Source organism: Mytilus galloprovincialis, chromosome 8 (genome assembly GCF_965363235.1).
Source record: "Mytilus galloprovincialis chromosome 8, xbMytGall1.hap1.1, whole genome shotgun sequence".
NCBI classification, from domain to species: domain Eukaryota; kingdom Metazoa; phylum Mollusca; class Bivalvia; order Mytilida; family Mytilidae; genus Mytilus; species Mytilus galloprovincialis.
Window position 1 is genome coordinate 72,543,939 of NC_134845.1, and position 21,301 is coordinate 72,565,239.

The window sequence follows — 21,301 nt, forward strand, 5'->3', positions numbered from 1 at the left end:
TTGGTAAACAGGAAGTTGCCGAGTGATGAATCTGAATACACATCACAATTTAAAGCTGACTTATATCAAGTGTGAAACCAAATTTCAGAAATCCTGGTAGTGTAGTTCCTGAGAAAAATGTGACGAAAAATTTTCAACTTGGCTATCAGGTGTAAAAATGATACAAGTGTTCGGTAAACAGGAAGTTGTTGAGTGATGAATCTGAAAACACATCAAACGGTATAACTAACTAATATCAAGCCTGAAATTAAATTTCAGAAATCCTTGTAGTGTAGTTCCTGAGAAAAATGTGACAAAAATTTTTCAACTTGGCTATCATGTGTAAAATCATACAAGTGTTCGGTAAACAGGAAGTTGCCGAGTGATGACTCTGAATACACACCACAGGTCATAGCTGACTTATGTCAAGTGTTAAAATGAGAAAAATGTGACAAAAAATATTCATGGGACTGACGGACTGACGGACTGATGGACTGATGGACTAATGGATGGTTGGAAGGACAGACAGAGGTAAAACAGTATACCCTCTTTTTTCAAAGCGGGGGTATAATAATGCCCATAAATGGGGCATAATAAATAGGGCATAAAAACCAAACATAAATAAGATTTTTAACTGAAAAGTGGTTAAGTTGTAAAACACAACTACAATATAATAGGAACAAGAATTCACATGTTGTTGTGCTAAGCATACTCCAACTTGTAATTCGATGGATCTGAAAAGTGCACATTATAACTCATCACTGTCAAGTTTATTCTTACTACATTTGAAATCATTCAGTTCAGTTGATTTTAGAAAATAACAAAAAGTAACAAATTACCATGGCAAAACAGCCATGAAGATAGAAGAACTAACAGGCAGAAATTAATAAACAGCTGCGCCATGAGTGCATGATACGCCCAACGTCTTATGTGGAAGTCTTATGCAATAATCATAAATAGTTTATGAGAAAGTTTTAAGCAATAACCATATATTGTTTTAGAGACACGGCGGAACATGTGAAACCCTCCACCCTGTTTTTTTTTACAAAAACTAAATATTACCAAAATAAATTTTGAATAAAAACCAAAAAGTATACAGATTTTTAGATTAATATATCAAAGAAGTCTGTAAAGTTTTAAGCAATGATCATAACTTATTTTTGAGATACGGCGCGACATGTAAAAAACCCTCCCCTGTTTTACAAAATACTCAATAACTCAAAAATAAAATTTTGAATAATCACCAAAAAGTATACAGATCTTTACATTAATAGAACAAAGAAGTGTGTAAAGTTTTAAGCAATAATCATAAATCGTTTTTGAGATATGGCACAACATGTAAAAAAAAACCTCCCCCTTTTTTACAAAATACTAATAACTCAAAAATGAAATTTTGAATCATCACCAAAAAGTATACAGATATTGAGATTAATATAACAAAGACATGTGTAAAGTTTTAAGCAATAATCATAAATAGTTTTTGAGATATGGCGCGACATGTAAAAAAAACCTCCCCTGTTTTACAAAATACTCAATAACTCAAAAATGAAATTTTGAATCATCACCAAAAAGTATACAGATATTGAGATTTATATAACTAAGAAGTGTTTAAAGTTTTAAGTCATAATCAAGAATCGTTTTTGAGATACAGTGCGACATGTGAAAAAAACACACCCCTGTTTTAGTTATAAAGTGCCGTAACTCATAAAGTTTAAATCTTATTTTCACCAAAAAGTATACAGATCATTTGACCATCATATGATACAACTATATTATGTTTCATGAAATTTGGATAAGTCGCTCTCAAGTTACGGTGCGACATGTTTACGCCGGACAGACGGACAGACAGATGGTACGACAGACAGATGGACGGACAGACAGACAGACGGACGGACGGACACCGGACATTTGTATACCATAATACGTCCCGTCAAAATTTTGACGGGCGTATAAAAACCCAAACGAATATTAGGTAATGGAAATCTAGGCGATAGCAATACAACAGAATGCCCTCACGGTCATCCACTATAAAAATGATGCAATGTAGCCACTTCTATAAGAGTGGGTACAAATAAATAGGATTAAAGGATCAGAGAAAAATGCAAAGAAAAACCAATTGAAGAGCTTCCACCTCTAAGGATGTATCTGGATATAAAAAAATACTAAAATTTGGTTTAAAATGTCACTTCCAGTGTCAAATTATTGCTCATTGTTAGCTGATTCCGAAAATATATGGTTTCTATACAATTTTGTTTTACATAAGGGAGGTAATATGTTACTTCCGGTTTGAAAATGTCACTTCCAGTGATATGTGATAGTTTATTTGACACTGCTTTCAAAAATATATTGTTCTATGTACTTTTACATCAAATAAATACAATAAATAGCCACTCCCAGTTTACACAAGTCCTTTTCTCGATTGCCTTTTCAAGGTCATATGGCATGTAACCTAATGCATAAGGTCCTTATGGCTTCATGATGTAAAAATATGAATTGAAACCAAGGACCAAAGGTCACTATCACTTATAGTTTACCAGTTAGAAATGCATATCACTTATATCAAATGCATTAGCGGGAATAACTTTCATATGGAGTCTCCAGACAGCATCTGTTGAAATGGTCATCCTAATCCTTAAGACCGATGTAATGAGCACTTTGGTAATATAAATTTGTCACAATCTTTTACGGTTGCGATGGAGTGTGAACAAAAGAAAAAATGTTCTGGAGATAACTCTCACAAGAAAAAAGTTTTTGGGTAAACAGTGTGATTTAAAAAAGCTTATAAACTGTAAGATAACATTTACCCAAAATCTAAGCAACATCTTGTAAAGCATAATACTGCGCAAGAAAAACAATTAATAATAATCAGAACATAAGCAAATGAACTTTCCATGGAGAGGTGGAAAGACCTAATTAAGATGAAAATATTACAACCTATATCATACGATGCAGTGTTTCAATTATCCAACTGCGGTTCGTTATTCAAATAGATGAAAAATAAAAATTGTAGGATCACAAACGTTCCTTCCTGTTTTTTTATTGTTTGCACAAATGCCATTGGTTGTTATTTATCTGAATACAGATCATGGTGGCTATAACCTCACTCATTTCATTTGACCTCACATAGTATCTGTAAATCAATTATAACCATATAACCATATATATCCTCAGCTTTATACGACTGCAGTGGTCCAACAGTTGGGGCAATATTCAAGCTTGATACTGTTTGAATTTGGATTGAGATCAAATTTTTGACATAATTTAGGTTTTTGTCACAAAATAAATGTGGTCAAAGATCTAACAAATCTATTGCACAATACTGTGTAATTGAAGTTTTCTTCTTGAAACTTTTGAAAACAAGCAGTGTAAGGGAGGTAATCAAGTAATCAAACATATATATATATCAGTATTCTTTAAATTCTAATTGCATTACCTCCCTTACACTGCTTTTATATTGTCTAATATGTCCTTTAACCAGAAAAAACCTTGTTTTCCCCCCTTTTTTGCCCCTCATTGCTTAATGATTTGAGCCATAACCCAAATAAGCATCCCTTTGTAGTATGGAAAATTGTGGTATAATTTCAGGGAGATTTATACACCTAAACACATGTTATTGACTGAAAACTACAAAAATGCTTATTTGGGCCCCTTTTATGACCCCTCACTTATTGAAACCACCCCTTTTCCTTGGAGAAAGAAGCCCAAAACTCAATTCCAGCCTTTCCGTTATAATAAGAAACCTTGTAGTATAATTTCAGAGAGATCCATACACTTAAACCCAAGTTATTGCCTGTAAACTAGAAAAATGCTTCTTTTTGGCCCCTCATTTCTATATGTTCAGAGATATTAACCACAAAATGAATCAAAGCCTTCCTTTCGTTATATGGAACCTTGTGGTACAATGTCAGAGAGATCCATACAGTTATACATTAGTTATTGTCCCGAAACTACAAAAATGCTTGTTTTTGGCCCTTTTTGCCTAGACTGTTTGCCCCATAACCCTTAAAACAAATACCAACCTTCTACTTTATGGTATTGATATTGTGGTAAAATATCAGAGCAATTGAAAAACTAATAAACAACTTATTGTCCTGAAAATAGATAAATGCTTGTTTTGGGCCCCTTTTTTCTAAACTGTTGGGATTATAACCCCCAAAATCAATCCCAAACTTTCTTTAATGGTTACAAACATTGTGTTAAAATTTTATTGATTTCTATTTACTTATACTAAAGTCATTATCCGGAAACCATCCGTCTTCGGACTACACTGACAATGAAGACGACGACGTGATACCAATATATGACCAAAAAATTTTTAATTTTTGCGGTCATATAAAAATGGTTCAATCTTATCTAAGCATAAAAATCAAATAATGTCAATTTTCACAAAAAAAAAAGGAAGAAAAAAGCTAATGAATGTCAATGATTTTTCTGGATAATTTATGGGCAAATGAATTATAGTCTGATGTATCCATAAAAGGTAATTTAAATGTGTATCAACCAAAAGAGAGTATACAGTTGCAGTATATAAAGTAGTTACAGGCAAGTGATATGAAGCCCCAGGTTTAACAGTAGAATTCAGGAAAGTTGTCTACCGTTACCAAAGATTACCTTAGTAATCATTGTATCCTACCGTGCAAGCATGAAAATATAGTCACATTAAAGTTAAATATATTGTTTTAAAATCTTAATTGATAATGTATCAGTATCCAGGACTAGTTTATTTTTTAACTGCAGCAAAGTTAATAGCAGTTATCTATGTAAATACACATTATATATATTATCATATGAAATCAAATCGGAGAAAATTATGATAATCAAACTCCTAAGAAGACCCTATATTTTACTATAATTATACTGAAATACTGGTAACTATGACTTTGCCATTGGTAGTGTTGAGCTTAAATCAAGTAGGATCTCCCTTCCATTATATGTACACTATGTCCAAGCCTGGTTTAAATTCCATGTTAGGTCTTGAGTTTAACTGCACTTAATAATTTGTTATGATACCTATGGCCTACAAATACCAATGTCAACTTAGGAAGGATCATTTCTATAAATACCAATGTCAACTTAGGAAGAATCATTTGCTCACTAATGATACCTATGGCCTATAAATACCAATGTCAACTTAGGAAGGATCATTTGCTCACTAATGATACCTATGGCCTATAAATACCAATGTCAACTTAGGAAGGATCATTTCTGTAAATACCAATGTCAACTTAGGAAGGATCATTTGTTCACTAATGATACCTATGGCCTATAAATACCAATGTCAACTTAGGAAGGATCATTTCTATAAATACCAATGTCAACTTAGGAAGGATCATTTCTATAAATACCAATGTCAACTTAGAGATTTTGTCAACATGCAGACTTCTAATACGTTCAGGTATTTCACATCCAATTTTTTATGGTAATATTCTTTATAAAGTACAAAGGTGTCAGTATTCACCTCAGAAACTTACAAAACCTTTGAATAGACTTATTAAGAAGGGATATAATTACGATACTGTTGTCAAGTCATTAAAGATTGCATATTTTGGCGTTAATATTGAGTCACTGATAAAGTCTTTGCATCGGAACTAAACACATTTATTCTAAAAACAGTTGTTGGCATGACACGGGTTATGTTCTTCTCATATATGTTATGATGGTATGATACTAAACCCCTAACAGGAAGGATTGTGCCTGATGTTCATATGATGAAATCATAATCTTTCAGTCAGTTTAGTTGAAGTCTGGAGCTGGCATGTCAGTTAACTGCTAGTAGTCTGTTGTTATTTATGTATTATTGTCATTTTGTTTATTTTCTTTGGTTACATCTTCTGACATCAGACTCGGATTTCTCTTGAACTGAATTTTAATGTGCGTATTGTTATGCGTTTACTTTACTACATTGGTTAGAGGTATAGGGGGAGGGTTGAGATCTCACAAACATGTTTAACCCCGCCGCATTTTTGCGCCTGTCCCAAGTCAGGAGCCTCTGGCCTTTGTTAGTCTTGTATTATTTTAATTTTAGTTTCTTGTGTACAATTTGGAAATTAGTATGGCGTTCATTATCACTGGACTAGTATATATTTGTTTAGGGGCCAGCTGAAGGACGCCTCCGGGTGCGGGAATTTCTCGCTACATTGAAGACCTGTTGGTGACCCTCTGCTGTTGTTTTTTATTTGGGCGGGTTGTTGTCTCTTTGACACATTCCCCATTTCCATTCTCAATTTTATTAGGAAGGATCATTTGTTCACTAATGATACCTATGGCCTATAAATACCAATGTCAACTTAGGAAGGATCATTTGTTCACTAATGATACCTATGGCCTATAAATACCAATGTCAACTTAGGAAGGATCATTTGCTCACTAATGATACCTATGGCCTATAAATACCAATGTCAACTTAGGAAGGATCATTTGCTCACTAATGATACCTATGGCCTATAAATACCAATGTCAACTTAGGAAGGATCATTTGTTCACTAATGATACCTATGGCCTATAAATACCAATGTCAACTTAGGAAGAATCATTTGCTCACTATTGATACCTATGGCCTATAAATACCAATGTCAACTTAGGAAGAATCATTTGCTCACTAATGATACCTATGGCCTATAAATACCAATGTCAACTTAGGAAGGATCATTTGCTCACTAATGATACCTATGGCCTATAAATACCAATGTCAACTTAGGAAGGATCATTTGCTCACTAATGATACCTATGGCCTATAAATACCAATGTCAACTTAGGAAAGATCATTTGTTCACTAATGATACCTATGGCCTATAAATACCAATGTCAACTTAGGAAGGATCATTTGTTCACTAATGATACCTATGGCCTATAAATACCAATGTCAACTTAGGAAGGATCATTTGCTCACTAATGATACCTATGGCCTATAAATACCAATGTCAACTTAGGAAGGATCATTTCTATAAATACCAATGTCAACTTAGGAAGGATCATTTGCTCACTAATGATACCTATGGCCTATAAATACCAATGTCAACTTAGGAAGGATCATTTGTTCACTAATGATACCTATGGCCTATAAATACCAATGTCAACTTCGGAGGGATCATTTGTTTACTAATGGATACCTATGGCCTATAAATACCAATGTCAACTTAGGAAGGATCATTTGCTCACTAATCAGACTATATATTAGTCATTGTAGTCACATGATTTCTTTTATTAGTTCTTATTGTCTTTGAACTGGCTGTTAGTAACTAAGTACTCTCAGATTTGTACTTTGGGAATATTTTGATGTGAGGGATGTCTATAATTGCTAACACCTACTTCATTTGAACTTTGGTTGATAGTTGTTTTATTGCAATTGCATATCACATCTCCTTATTTTCATATAATTACATTAGATGTATGTTTCATTATGATACTCTATTCTGATTGGCTAATTGCACATCATGTGTTATTCCGTAAGCAATTGCATTGCTCAATAAAACTTTTCATTCATGATAACACGTGGTCCCACAATAAAGTGCACAGGTGAATTAAATAATACAATAATAAAATTCGTGTTTTCATGATCATTGCTAAAAAATGTAATTGAATGCTTCTTTTTGTAACTTCATAGAGGTGTAAAAGTGTTGACTGTGCGCACATTTTTAGCATACAAAATGTACTTCGGTTAACGCTTTTACACCCCAATGAAGTTACAAAAAGAAGCATTCAATTCTTAAATATATGCAAGTTTGGTTAAAATATGAAAAGGAAGCAATAATCTTAAAATCAATGGATTTTTAAATTAATTTAAAGGAGACTATACACACATGTTTTGTTGCAATCCCATAGAAGGTTCAATGGAGTAACAAATTTTTGTTTAGCAGTTGTTGAACAATCTTGAACAAAATTTTTGTTCTAATCGAACATCAAATTTTAAAGTATAAGAAGTACAAATTTTCAAATAAGATCTTTAGTCTCGTGGAATTGGAATATAGTAAAAAACAGATCCCAGGTTATTTGATGACCTTCTTGTTTATTTACAAATCTCAGGCGAGCTAGTTATATATCACGGGTCACAAAATATGGTCAGTTGACAGTTTTGATATAGGGTTATGATCTGGAAACATCTTTTCTGCCCTAATCTTAGTATATATAATATATATATAGTAACTAAAGGCTTAGAATGCTGACATCATAATAATAATTTTAAAAAAAGTTGTGATATGATAGCCAATGAGACAACTCTCCACAAGAGACCAAAATGACACAGCAATTAACAGCTATAGCCCATTCACATAGTCAACTATAAAAGGCCCCAAAATGACAATGTAAAACAATTCAAACAAGAAAACTAACGGCCTTATTTATGTATTTAGACTATTTATCCATTAAGGTAGCAATAACTAGAATAACTAGCATAGAGAATGTCTTAAGTTTGCATCAACTCTCATACAAATACTTATTTTGTTCTTGTATTGGGTCAATATTCCTTACACTTAATTATTTACATAATTTAATGTTCAAGATTGTTGAACAAATGAGTGCTAAAATCAGTTAATCATAAAAACAAGAATGTGTCCAAAGTACACGGATGCCCTACTTGCACTATCCTTTTCCATGTTCCATGGACCGTGAAATTGGGTAATTATCTAATTTGGCATTAAAATTAGAAAGATCATATCATAAGCAACAAGTGTACTAAGTTTCAAGTTGATTGGACTTCAGCTTCATCAAAAACTACCTTGACCAAAAACTTTAACCTGGACGGACAAACAGAACCACAGACGGACGGACGGACGGAACGAAGCCTCAGACCAGAAAACATAATGCCCCTCTATCGTAGGTGGGGCAAAAAAACCATTTCTTCAAACATGTGCCTTCCACTATGAGTATTAAGTTACTAGCACAAACATATCCTCAAATGTCTCTACTAACAAAACTTTAACTTACAGATGGACTCTTGGGTAATTTCTTCTGTCCATAACATGTCAATAAGTCTGCAAGCCTTTCTCTTGCCCTAGTCTGAAAAATACATCAACCATGTAACAGAAACTAATTATCATTTTTTTACTAATATTTAAAAAATTGAATAAAAAGAAATGAAGATTATGCAGAGAAAAATGCACTTCATCAGTAACCCTTATTTCATTTATTCAATCTTGAATACATAACAGGAAGAATACAAACTATTTTCTAGATATGCGAGTAATATAAACTACAGTAGTAATAATAATTAATGTAAAAACATGTAAAATTTGAATGTTCATGTAACTTTTTATCTGAAAGAGTATATGCATGTGTAACTTTCACGGGATGCATCAAATCAATATTGTACATGTGGTTGAAGTGGTTATATATACAGATCTGGCTTCTTGATTTGCTACAAAGTAGGCCACAAAAGTACCAGTAAGTTTTATAGGAACTAATAAAGACATAATGAAAAGCATTTTAGGACACAGTGATTCTTTTCAGGAAAAACCCCCAAGTAAATAAACTGTTATCACAGAGATATGTCTCGCCTTTTTGTAAGTTTGATTATGCAAATGTTAAAATCAAAATAGCAATACTTTAACCTCTTATGCAAGTTATGAAAATATTCAAAGTCAATGAACCATGACTGAGTTACATGGCTAAACAATCTCTATGTAAATGAGATGTGCCAATGCTTATACAACTGCATACAAAATGCTATCAAGACCATTGACTTATTATAAGTTGTTCCCAAATCTAAATACAAACATTAACTAGTAAACTATAGAAATTTTTCAAAGACCATGACTAAGGGGGCGGAGCCAAATTACCTTCATAGTAAAAAAGATATGCCGATGCGTACACAACTACATACCAAATATCATTGACCTACCACTTGTGGTTCCCCATAAACTGACCTAATCACAAACTAATACATGTAAAATAAGCAAAAGTTTCAAAGTCAATAGACTATGACTAAGGGAGCAGAGCTGAATTATCTCCATGGAAATGAGATATGCTGATGCTTACACAACTGCAAACCAAATATCACTGACCTACCACTAGTGGTTCCCCATAAACTGACCTAATCACAAACTAATTCTTGTAAAATAAGCAAAAGTTTCAAAGTCAATACACCATGACTGAGGGGACAGGGTCAAAAAATCTCCACCAGGTTCACCATAAACTAGACCTAATCACAAACTAATACATTGTTGACGCCACTGTCGATGCCGGAAACAGCATACCTATGTCTCGCTTTTTCACTCTGTCAAGGCGAGACGACAAGCAATCTGTGAGTACTGCATGGCAATACATAGTCCCCTACAATTCATTGTATTGGAATAAATTTCTAACTTGATCTATAACTTGTCATGGTGTAAACTATATAAAAAATATCAAGTCAATATCTTCCAAGCATAAAAAAAAGGGCTTTAAAACTGATTATTTCAGAGAACTTTCTAAGTCCAAGGACCATAACTCTGCACAAAGTCATCATACTGGAATACAATTTCAACTTGATCTGCAACTTGTCATGATGAAATTATTTTTAAATTAATATCTTCAAGCATGATGAAACAAGAATGTGTCCATAGTACACGGATGCCCCACTCCCACTATCATTTTCTATGTTCAGTAGACCATGAAATTGGGGTCAAAATTTTAATTTGGAATTAAAATTAGAAAGATCATATCATAGGGAACATGTGTACTAAGTTTCAAGTTGATGTAACTTTAACTTCATTAAAAACTACCTTGACCAAAAACTTTAACCTGAACTTTGCACTATCATTTTCTATGGTCAGTGGACCATGAAATTGGGGTCAAAACTATAATTTGGCATTAAAATTAGAAAGATCATATCATGGGGAACATGTGTATTAAGTTTCAAGTTGATTGGACTTCAACTTCATCAAAAACTACCTCAATCAAAAAATTTAACCGGACGGACGAACGGAGGCACAGACGGACAGACGAACGGAGGCACAGACCAGAAAACATAATGCCCCTCTACTATCGTAGGTGGGGCATAAAAAGTTGAGAACTGATTATCTTATAGTGACTTTTCTAAGTCAAAGAACCATAACTCTGCAAAAATTCAGACTGGACAAAATTTGAACTTGGTCTGCAACTTGGTCATGATAAAACAATACACCAAGTATCAAATCAATATCTTAAACCATAAAGAAAAAAGTGTGGAAAATTGATTTGCCAGACTAATGGATGGACAGACAGACAGACGGCGTGCAAACCTATACTCCCCTTCAACTTTGTTAGTTGCAGGCTAAACCAGATGCTCCGCAGGGCGCAGCTTTATACAACCGCAGAGGTTGAACCCTGAACGGTTGGGGCAAGTATGGACACAACATTCAAGCTGGATTCAGCTCTAAATTTGGATTGTGATTAAATAGTTGACACAGCATAGGTTTCTGACACAGAATGAATGTGGTCTAATGAACTTAAATGTTTTTTTTGCCTTTGAGCAATTCACTATGCTGTTGAATATTAATCCTCTCAAAACAAGAATGTGTCCATAGTACAAGGATGCCCCACTCGCACTATCATTTTCTATGTTCAGTGGACCGTGAAATTGGGGTCAAAATTATAATTTGGAATTATAATTAGAAAGATCATATCATAGGGAACATGTGTACTAAGTTTCAAGTTGATGTAACTTTAACTTCATCAAAAACTACCTTGACCAAAAACTTTAACCTGAACTTCGCGTTATCATTTTCTATGTTCAGTGGACCATGAAATTGGGGTCAAAACTATAATTTGGCATTAAAATTAGAAAGATCATATCATGGGGAACATGTGTACTAAGTTTCAAGTTGATTGGACTTCAACTTCTTCAAAAACTACCTTGACCAAAAACTTTAACCTGAAGCGAACGGACGGACGGACGCACAGACGGATGCACAGACCAGAAAACATAATGCCCCTCTACTATCGTAGGTGGGGCATAAAAATGTTTGAAGAAATTTTCTTTTTATTTATGAAATCTGAAATGAGAAAAATTGAACCCCCCCCCCCCAAATTTTTTTTTCACATCCCCCTTACCCTTATTCCAAAACTGACCTCAATTCAAATTTCTAATGGAGTTTGCAACAATAACTACTCAATTAAATACATCATAAAATATTAAAATGTAAAAAAAGTGCTTGTCATCACTGAAAGGTAAAGATTGTTTTAATTTATCAGTTGGTAGTAAAAGTGAATATACATTGTATATTGTGTAAAACAATGATTTTAGTTGATTCAACTACTATTCTGGACAAAGAAAGATAACTCCAATTGAAAATTTTTTGCTATTGCGCAATATTGTGCAATTAGATATTTATTGCTATTGCACAATTCTGTGCAATTGAAAATACTTGCTATTGCACAATACTGTGCAATTGAAGATTTCTTGCTATTGCGCAATACTGTGCAATTGAAAATTTCTTGCTATTGCTCAATACTGTGCAATTGAAAATTTCTTGCTATTACTCAATACTTAATATAATAATTTTGGATCCTGATTTGGACCAACTTGAAAACTGGGCCCATAATCAAAAATCTAAGTACATGTTTAGATTCAACATATCAAAGAAGCCCAAGAATTCAATTTTTGTTAAAATCCAACTTAGTTTAATTTTGGACCCTTTGGACTTTAATGTAGACCAATTTGAAAACCAGACCAAAAATTAAGAATCTACATACACAGTTAGATTTGGCATATCAAAGAACCCCAATTATTTAATTTTTGATGAATTCAAACAAAGTTTAATTTTGGACCCCGATTTAATCCAACTTGAAAACTGGGACAATAATAAAAAATCTAAGTACATTTTTAGATTCAGCATATCAAAGAACCCCAAGGATTCAATTTTTGTTATAAAATCAAACTAAGTTTAATTTTTGACCCTTTTGACCTTAATGTAGACCAATTTGAAAACTGGACCAAAAATTAAGAATCTACATACACAGTTAGATTCAGCATATCAAAGAACCCCAATTATTCAATTTTAGACGAAATCAAACAAAGTTTAATCTTGGACCCCTTGGGCCCCTAATTCCTAAACTGTTGGGACCAAAACTCCCAAAATCAATCTCAACCTTCCTTTTATGGTCATAAACCTTGTGTTTAAATTTCATAGATTTCTATTTACTTATATTAAAGTTATGGTGCGATAACCAAGAAAAATGTTTATTTGGGCCCCTTTTTGGCCCCTAATTCCTAAACTGTTGGGATCTCAACTCCCAAAATCAATCCCAACCTTGCTTTTGTGATCATAAACCTTGTGTTTAAATTTCAATGATTTCTATCTCCTTATACTAAAGTTATAGTGTGAAAACCTAGAAAATGCTTATTTGGCCCCTTTTTGGCCCCTTATTCCTAAACTATTGGGATCTCAACTCCCAAAATCCCAACCTTCCTTTTATGGTCCTCAACCTTGTCTTTAAATTTCATAGATTTCTATTTACTTAAACTAAAGTTAGAGTGCGAAAACCAAAAGCATTCGGATGACGACGACGACGCTGACGCCAATGTGATACCAATAAACGACCAAAAAATTTTCAATTTTTGCAGTCGTATAAAAAGCTTGTTGTCTTAAACAATTTATTTTCAAAATACCATTCATCATTGCACTTAAAAATAAAGTTAAGAGATATAGCTGGATAATTCCTCTATTTTTTCCTTCTATCTGTTACTTATATATTATATGTCTTTTGATCTTATCTATATGTAAAATGTATAATATTTCCAATTATTGGCAATTAGTACATTTTTCCTTTTATCTTATATTTTCAGGATCATGGACATGACTTGATACTTGATAATATTAGGCAATGACGTCATGTATCAGTTCAGCAATGTTCATTTCCATGTGCTTCATGGTTTCTATCATACCATCAAATCCCAACATTTTGATTTTTTTGAAACTTAAAAATAAATAAAGAACAGTAAACCCCTTCTTCTGATCGGGTATACAATAAAGTTATAGGTTATTTGCTAACATGTAGAATAGAGGTCAGTCATAAGAGATTATTTATAAACCTGAGAGGCCTGTGGTCTTTTCCAGTTAGATTCTATATCAATGTGACTGGAGCCTTTCCTGGCAGGAGACAAAGGAGGAACTGATCCCTCAGGAACGCTTTCTTGAAGGTTCACATATTTCTGTCCAATTATTGGAACAGTAGCAAGATCCACGCTGAAATCCAATGTCCTTCCTAAAATAAAAGTTACTGTCCCAAACATTTTGTATGTAAATATTTCACATTTTGACATTGAGTATATTTTGAATTTAGAAGTAAAACTGGACACTCCAAGAAAGAAACACTAAACAAATGAACTTTTATCTTGAACAAAGATAAAACATGTCTCACGTTTTGTAATTTTGATAGTTAATAATAATAATTCAAATATTGAAATTTAAACGGCAATATCTTGACATATAAACTATGGTGACCTATAGTTTTCAACTTCTATCTCATTCAGTCTTGGAGAGCATTTTCAACCATACCACATCTTCTTATTCTCTTACATGTATATGCAAATCATTCAAAGTTAACAAAGGACAGGACCAAATAATATATATGCAAAATGAGATGTTTTAATGTTTAATTTCGTCTAGCTCTTCATACAAAATATCATTGACCTACCACTAATGATTCTCCTTAGACAGACCTAAGTCTCACAAACTGAAACATATCAAAAGGTCAAAATCAATGACTGAAGGGACTTGATCAAATTATTCTCCCTGAACATGAAATGTGCCAATGCATATACATCTGCATACCAAATTTCAATGACCTACCCCTAACTGTTCCTTTTAAACTGACCTTAGCACAAACTATTCCATGGAAATGAGATGTGCCATGGCCTAACACAACTGCATATCCAATATGATTGACCTGAACCACTAGAAGTTCCCAATAAACTGACCTAATCACAAACTGATACCTTATTGATGCCCACAGCGGAAACAGAATGCCTTTTTTTCTACTTCGTCCATGGGAGAGGGCAACTATAAAAACAGTCCACAGAAAACTAATATTGATCATTAACACCCGAAATAGTTGGAGGTTGAAGCCAGGTTCTGCTAATGATAAGTAATTCCTGCTTCACTAATGGCGACATGTGAAGATCATGAAATAATATGCATTCCATAATGGTAACAACAACTGTAGCTCTATAGATGGAACATAACAATGGTCATCTGTGATGAGAAATCTTCTATGGATGTTCCTACTAAACCAAAGGCATATTGTTCATGAAAACAAAACAAAAATGTTGATGCATATTCAGTGTTATCATAGATATGCAAAGAAGAATTAGATTGTGTATGCTACTGCCACACAATTATCAAATATTAGAGCTAAAATTGACAACCATGCCTGATGATTTCAAATTAAATAAAAGCAAATAATATGAAAAAGAAAGATAAAGTTTCTTCCCGTTTTGTCAGTTAATTAAACGCACAGATTTGACAATCAAAACTTATACTATAGGACACTTGACACTAAATTTGAAAAGTATAAAGAAATATTGTATTACACTTGATGCCGTTTTTTTTATGTTGTACACAAACATTATCATGGTCAGAGCCTACTCTTCTAAAAAACATTTAACACAACCAGACATATATTTCCCATTCTTATTCCTATGACCATCAGACACAATAATAGTTAATCCCCATATCATCACCAATGATCTCCTTACAATTTTTCTTCTTTTTTTCAAAAGAGAAAGAAGGCTTTTTAATTATTCCTGCTCAAACTGAAATGTAATTTCTTTCAAATATGTGACAATTTTAATCAACAAACCAGGTAATTCTTTCTTCACAAAGATTTCTGTCTCCGCAAATGAAGTATGAGAGACATAAGTGCTCATTTCCCCTATTCCTAGATTTGGTGGGGCTGCAGCAAGAGTTGATGATCGTGTCACTGCCAATTTTAGAATCTTCAAAGCATCTTTCCAATGGGAAGTCTAAAAAACAAACAAAAAACAAAAATTTGTCTGCTTGGATATATATATTTTCTCTATAAACCAGTGAATATTTTTATGCCATTGATAATAAACCTTTGCCTAAACTGGAACTGTGTGCATATTCTAGGGATGTCAATGAGTACCCAAGTACTCGAGTATTGCTTGGTGTTACCGAGTATTGAATACCAAAATATATAATACTCAACTAATCAGTTTTTTGTTAGAATGGTGCATATTGCCATCAAAATGAAAAAAAAAAAGTGTTACGGCCAGAAATCGCCTTTAAATTGTAGCCAACAAAAGACACAAATCAATAGTAAAATTTAACAATATTTATTATACAAAAGTTTACAAAAGGTATTACACAAAATTTACTGTTAACTTAACTGTCAAAATATGAGTCCAATCTGTTATCTTTATCTGTATCCGGAAATCTTTCGGAATCCAATCTGAATATTATGTTCACTACTAAGGTCACAATCCAGTATGATGTTGTTTGTAGAATAAAAGTGTCAATCCAAATGCTGTGAATACTAATGTCTATCAATGTCTATGTCCAAGTTTAATTATGAGAGTTTAACTTTAGTGTCTGTATATATAGTGTTGTCATGGAAAATTCTAGAACACTCTATAATGGAACATTGTGGAAAATCCTGGAAAGTTACAACGGAAGTTTCTGGAATAACGTAGAAGTTTAAATTACGCATCTTTTATAAGGATCATTCTAGAAAGTTCCAATCATTCTGTGATTGTTCCAGTGATTCCTAAACTGCACAGTTATAAGATTATTTGGTAAACAACTATCAGGCCATACAACACAAATTAGGCCAACATAAATAAACATAATAATTACAATATCATAACACCCCCCCCCCCCCCCCCCCCTTAAAAGAAGTTTTAGTGTAACAAAAACTTATCATGAATAATATGAACAAAAATACATAATATATACAAAGTGATTTAATAAGCTCTAGATAAAGCATCAGCTATTACATTATCTTTACCCTTAATATGTTTTACAATTACATCATATTCCTGTAACAATAAACTCCACCTAGTCAACCTCTGATTCTTGTTTCTCATTTTATGCATGAAGGTGAGAGGATTATGATCAGTATAAACAAGAATCGGATATACAGTGGGATTCAAATATACATCAAAATGTTGAAGTGCTGACAACATTGCAAAACACTCTTTTTCAATAGTTGAATAATTTTTCTGATGTTTATCCAATTTCTTAGAAAAATATGATATAGGTTTTTCAACATTATCATCTGTCTCTTGATATAAAACAGCTCCTATTCCTACATCGCTTGCATCAACGGCAAGTTTAAATTGTTTTTCAAAGTCTGGAGTAATCAGAACTGGACTATTAATTAAAAGTGATTTGCTATTTTCAAAAGCTTTTTGACAATTTCCGCTCCAGATAAATTTAGAATCTTTCCGTAAAAGATGAGTCAATGGTTGAACAACAGTAGCAAAATTTGAACAAAATTTTCTGTAAAATCCAATCATGCCTAAATATCTCATAAGTTGTTTTCTATTTGTAGGAGGTGGGAATTTGGAAATAGCTTCCACTTTAGCCATAATAGGTTTTACTTGACCTTGGCCAACTGTATGCCCTAAATAATCAACAGTGGCCTGACAAAATTCACTTTTACCAAGATTAACAGTCAAATTTGATTTTGACAATCTATCAAAAGTATCATATAAATGTGTTAAATGCTGTTCCCAGCTATCACTACATACAATAAGATCATCAATATAAGCATAACAACAGTCTAAATCTTTTATAACATTATTGATCATTCTTTGAAATGTAGCTGGAGCACTTTTCATGCCAAATGGCATTACAGTATATTGAAATAAGCCATCTGGTGTAACAAAAGCTGATATTTCACGAGCTCTCTGTGTCAATGGAACTTGCCAATAACCTTTCAATAAATCAAATTTGCTCACAAATTTTGCTTGACCAATATTGTCAATACAATCGTCTATCCTTGGAATCGGATAGGAATCAGATTTTGAGACTGAATTTACTTTTCTGAAATCAGTCACGAAACGAAAAGTTTTATCTGGTTTTGGCACAAGGAGACAAGGAGAGCTCCATTCACTGTTACTCGGCTCAATAATATCATTGTCAAGCATATATTTAATTTCTTTTCTCATAACTTCAAGTTTGAGTGGATTGAGCCTGTAAGGATGTTGCTTAATTGGAGAAGCATCTCCGACATCAACATCATGACAAACAGCAGTGGTTTTGTTTGGCACATCTGGAAAAAGATTTTTAAAAGAAAATACCAAAGTTTTTATTTCTTCTCTACGATCAAAAGACAGATGTGCAAGTTTTGAATCTAAATTTGACAAAATTTCTGAATTTTTCAATCTAACTGTCTCTTCCATAGTTTTACAACTAAAAGTTGGTTCAATTACATCTGGTTTGTCATGATTGTTCTCAAAGTTAACCATGCCTAAAGTGGCAACTGGTTTACTATCACATAGTACATTAGTACGCTCAAAATATGGTTTTAACATATTAATATGACACACTCTATTTTGTTTGCGCCGACCTGGAGTTTTTACAATATAATTCAAATCATTGATTTTACTCTCTATTGTATAAGGACCACAATATTTAGCCTGTAAAGGATGTCCAGGAACTGGCAAAAATACAAGTACCCTATCACCAGGCTCAAAAACTCTGTTCCTGGCATCTTTATCATACCATATTTTCATCCTGTTCTGTACATTTTTTAAGTTTTTCTGAGCAATTTGACAAGCAGTATACAATTTTTCTTTAAATCTAGATACATAGTCTAAAAGATTCAAGTCAGTATGTTCAGTAAGCCACTTTTCCTTAATCAATTTTAACGGTCCCCTTACAGTATGGCCAAATACCAACTCAAAGGGACTAAATCCAAGGGATTCTTGAACAGCCTCTCGGACTGCAAAAAGTAGAAAGTGAACTCCATCATCCCAGTCTCTGTCAAATTGAAGACAAAAAGTTCTAATCATGTTCTTCAATGTTTGATGAAAACGTTCTAAGGCACCTTGAGATTCTGGATGGTAAGCACTTGATCTGTACTGAGCAATCCCTAACTGGTATACGACTTGCTGAAATAAACCTGACATGATATTTGATCCCTGGTCGGACTGTATAGACTTAGGAAGTCCTACTAACGTGAAAAATTTGATAAGAGCTTTGACAATAGTAGGTGTCTTGATATTTCTGAGCGGAATAGCTTCAGGAAAGCGGGTAGATGTACACATGATTGTCAATAAATATGCATTTCCAGTCTTGGTCTTTGGTAAAGGTCCAACACAGTCAATTAGAACTCTGCTGAAAGGTTCGTCAAAGGCTGGAATAGGCAGAAGTGGTGCTGGTGGTATTTTCTGGTTAGGTTTACCAACAACCTGGCATATATGGCATGATTTGCAGTATTCTGCGACATCATTTCTAAGTCTGGGCCAGTAGAAATGTTGCAATATTTTTAGGCAAGTCTTCCTTATACCTAAGTGCCCAGCCAAGGGGTTGTCATGGGCAAGACCAATAATTTCTTGCCTATAAACTTTAGGCACCACCACTTGGTATAGCACTCTCCATTCCTCCTCTGGGGTGGCATCAGGAGGCCTCCACTTCCTCATTAAAATGCCGTCCTGATGGTAATAGCGTTCGGCCACTTTGTCTGCTTCCTCCTGTGGTTGAGCTCTCTGGCTGAGCTGAAGAACCTCAGGGTCTTTATGTTGTTCTTCAGATAAATTCTGTCGGTCTAATGAATGGCTGTTAACGTCTGGCCATGGCATAATAACATTCTTGTTAACACTAGGTGGTCTTGTAATGGCCTTTTCTGAGCTACCAGGACCTTCAATGTCAGCTATAAAAGTGTCAGAAAGGTCCATGTAATCAAACTTGTCTTCTTGCAAATTCTGATTTTGTTGTTTTCTAGCCATCGCCCTAGTAACAACACAAGCTGGATACAATTCAGCATCATCTTCAGGTGATTTAACATCCACCACCGGTTCACTGGTAACAATTGGTTCAGCAACCACTTTGTTCCTAGCTAGATCATTTCCTAGCAATAATGTAACACCCTCAACAGGGAGATTAGGACGAACACCTACAACAACTGGTCCAGTTATCAAATCTGACTTCAGATAAATACGATGGAGAGGAACATCTATACAACCTAACTCTACACCTTGTAACAAAACGGAGGCACCAACAGAAGTATTCTCGGACAAAGGCAACACACCTTCTAACAATAAAGTCTGAGAAGCTCCAGTGTCCCGTAAAATCTTAATAGGCTGAAGAGTGGTATCATCAACAATAGCAACAAACCCATCAGACATAAAGGGTTTGTATTCCTCCATGTAATCACAAAAACTGGACTTAAAAGCCTGACGCGCAGGGCATTCCAATGTACTGGTATTATAAGGTGTCGTACAAGCACTGGTCTTCGGCTTATTATCTCGTTCATTCTTCTTCTGGAGTCTAAAACAATCAGCCATCAGGTGACCAATCTTCTTACAATAAGCACAAGTCAGTGCCTTCTTCTCAAAAGTATCAAATTTTGGACTAGACATATTATAACTGGACTGACTCTTATTCTGTGCAACAGACTTACTATCAGTACGCTCATTGCTTTGATTTTTGTAATTTCCACTGGAAGTATTGACATTTTGACCCTTGAAACTTCTTTTATGTGAAAGAGTATAATTATCTGAAATGACAGCTGCATCATGTATCGACTCAACAGTTTTGTCGTCTAAATGTGTTTTTAAGTCTAAATGAACACATAGTTTGAACTCTTCTAATAATATCAATTGTCTTAGGTTATCAAAATTGTTATCTGTTTTCTTTGACGTAAGCCATTTGTCAAATAGATCTTCTTTTTCCCGAGCAAATTCCACATATGTTTGTGAATCAAACTTTTTATAAGATCTAAATTTCTGTCTATATGCTTCTGGTACTAGCTCATAAGCTTTCAAAACTTCCTGTTTTACCGTGTCATAATCAGAACTTTTTTCTGATGGAAGTGCGGAGTATATTTCAGCGGCCTTCCCCTCAAAAACACTTTGCAGCATCGTAGTCCAATACGGCATAGGCCATTTCAAATTGTTAGCAATTTTCTCAAACTGTGGAAAATATTTATCAACTGTTTTTTCACAAAATTTTGGAACCAAACGTATGTTTTTTGCTGCATCAAAATAATCTGATTTCGAGTGAACTTTAGTGTTGCTTTCTTCTTTGACCATTTCAATTTTCAGTTTCTCCATCTCTAGCCTTTCCCTCATTTCAAGTTCTTTTAATTTCTCCCTCTCCTTCATTTCTAGTTCTTTTAATTTAAATTCATCTTCTTTTTCTTTTTTCTCCATTTCTAACCTTTCCTTCATTTCCAGTTC

The 21,301-nt window shown here is 33.7% G+C and overlaps 1 protein-coding gene across 7 annotated transcripts in view; it reads right to left on the bottom strand.

Annotated features, from left to right (window-relative positions):
* The window catches only part of LOC143042521 (protein furry-like), a 373,316-nt gene that overhangs the window by 140,312 nt on the left and 211,703 nt on the right, over positions 1 to 21,301 (bottom strand). For all 7 annotated transcript variants that reach the window (XM_076214885.1, XM_076214883.1, XM_076214882.1 and 4 more), the window contains 3 exons: positions 15,736 to 15,898; positions 13,967 to 14,139; positions 8,902 to 8,973 (listed from right to left, as the gene is read on the bottom strand). In XM_076214885.1, the coding sequence (XP_076071000.1) occupies positions 8,902 to 8,973; positions 13,967 to 14,139; positions 15,736 to 15,898 (408 nt within the window). The remainder of the gene's footprint in view (positions 1 to 8,901; positions 8,974 to 13,966; positions 14,140 to 15,735; positions 15,899 to 21,301) is intronic.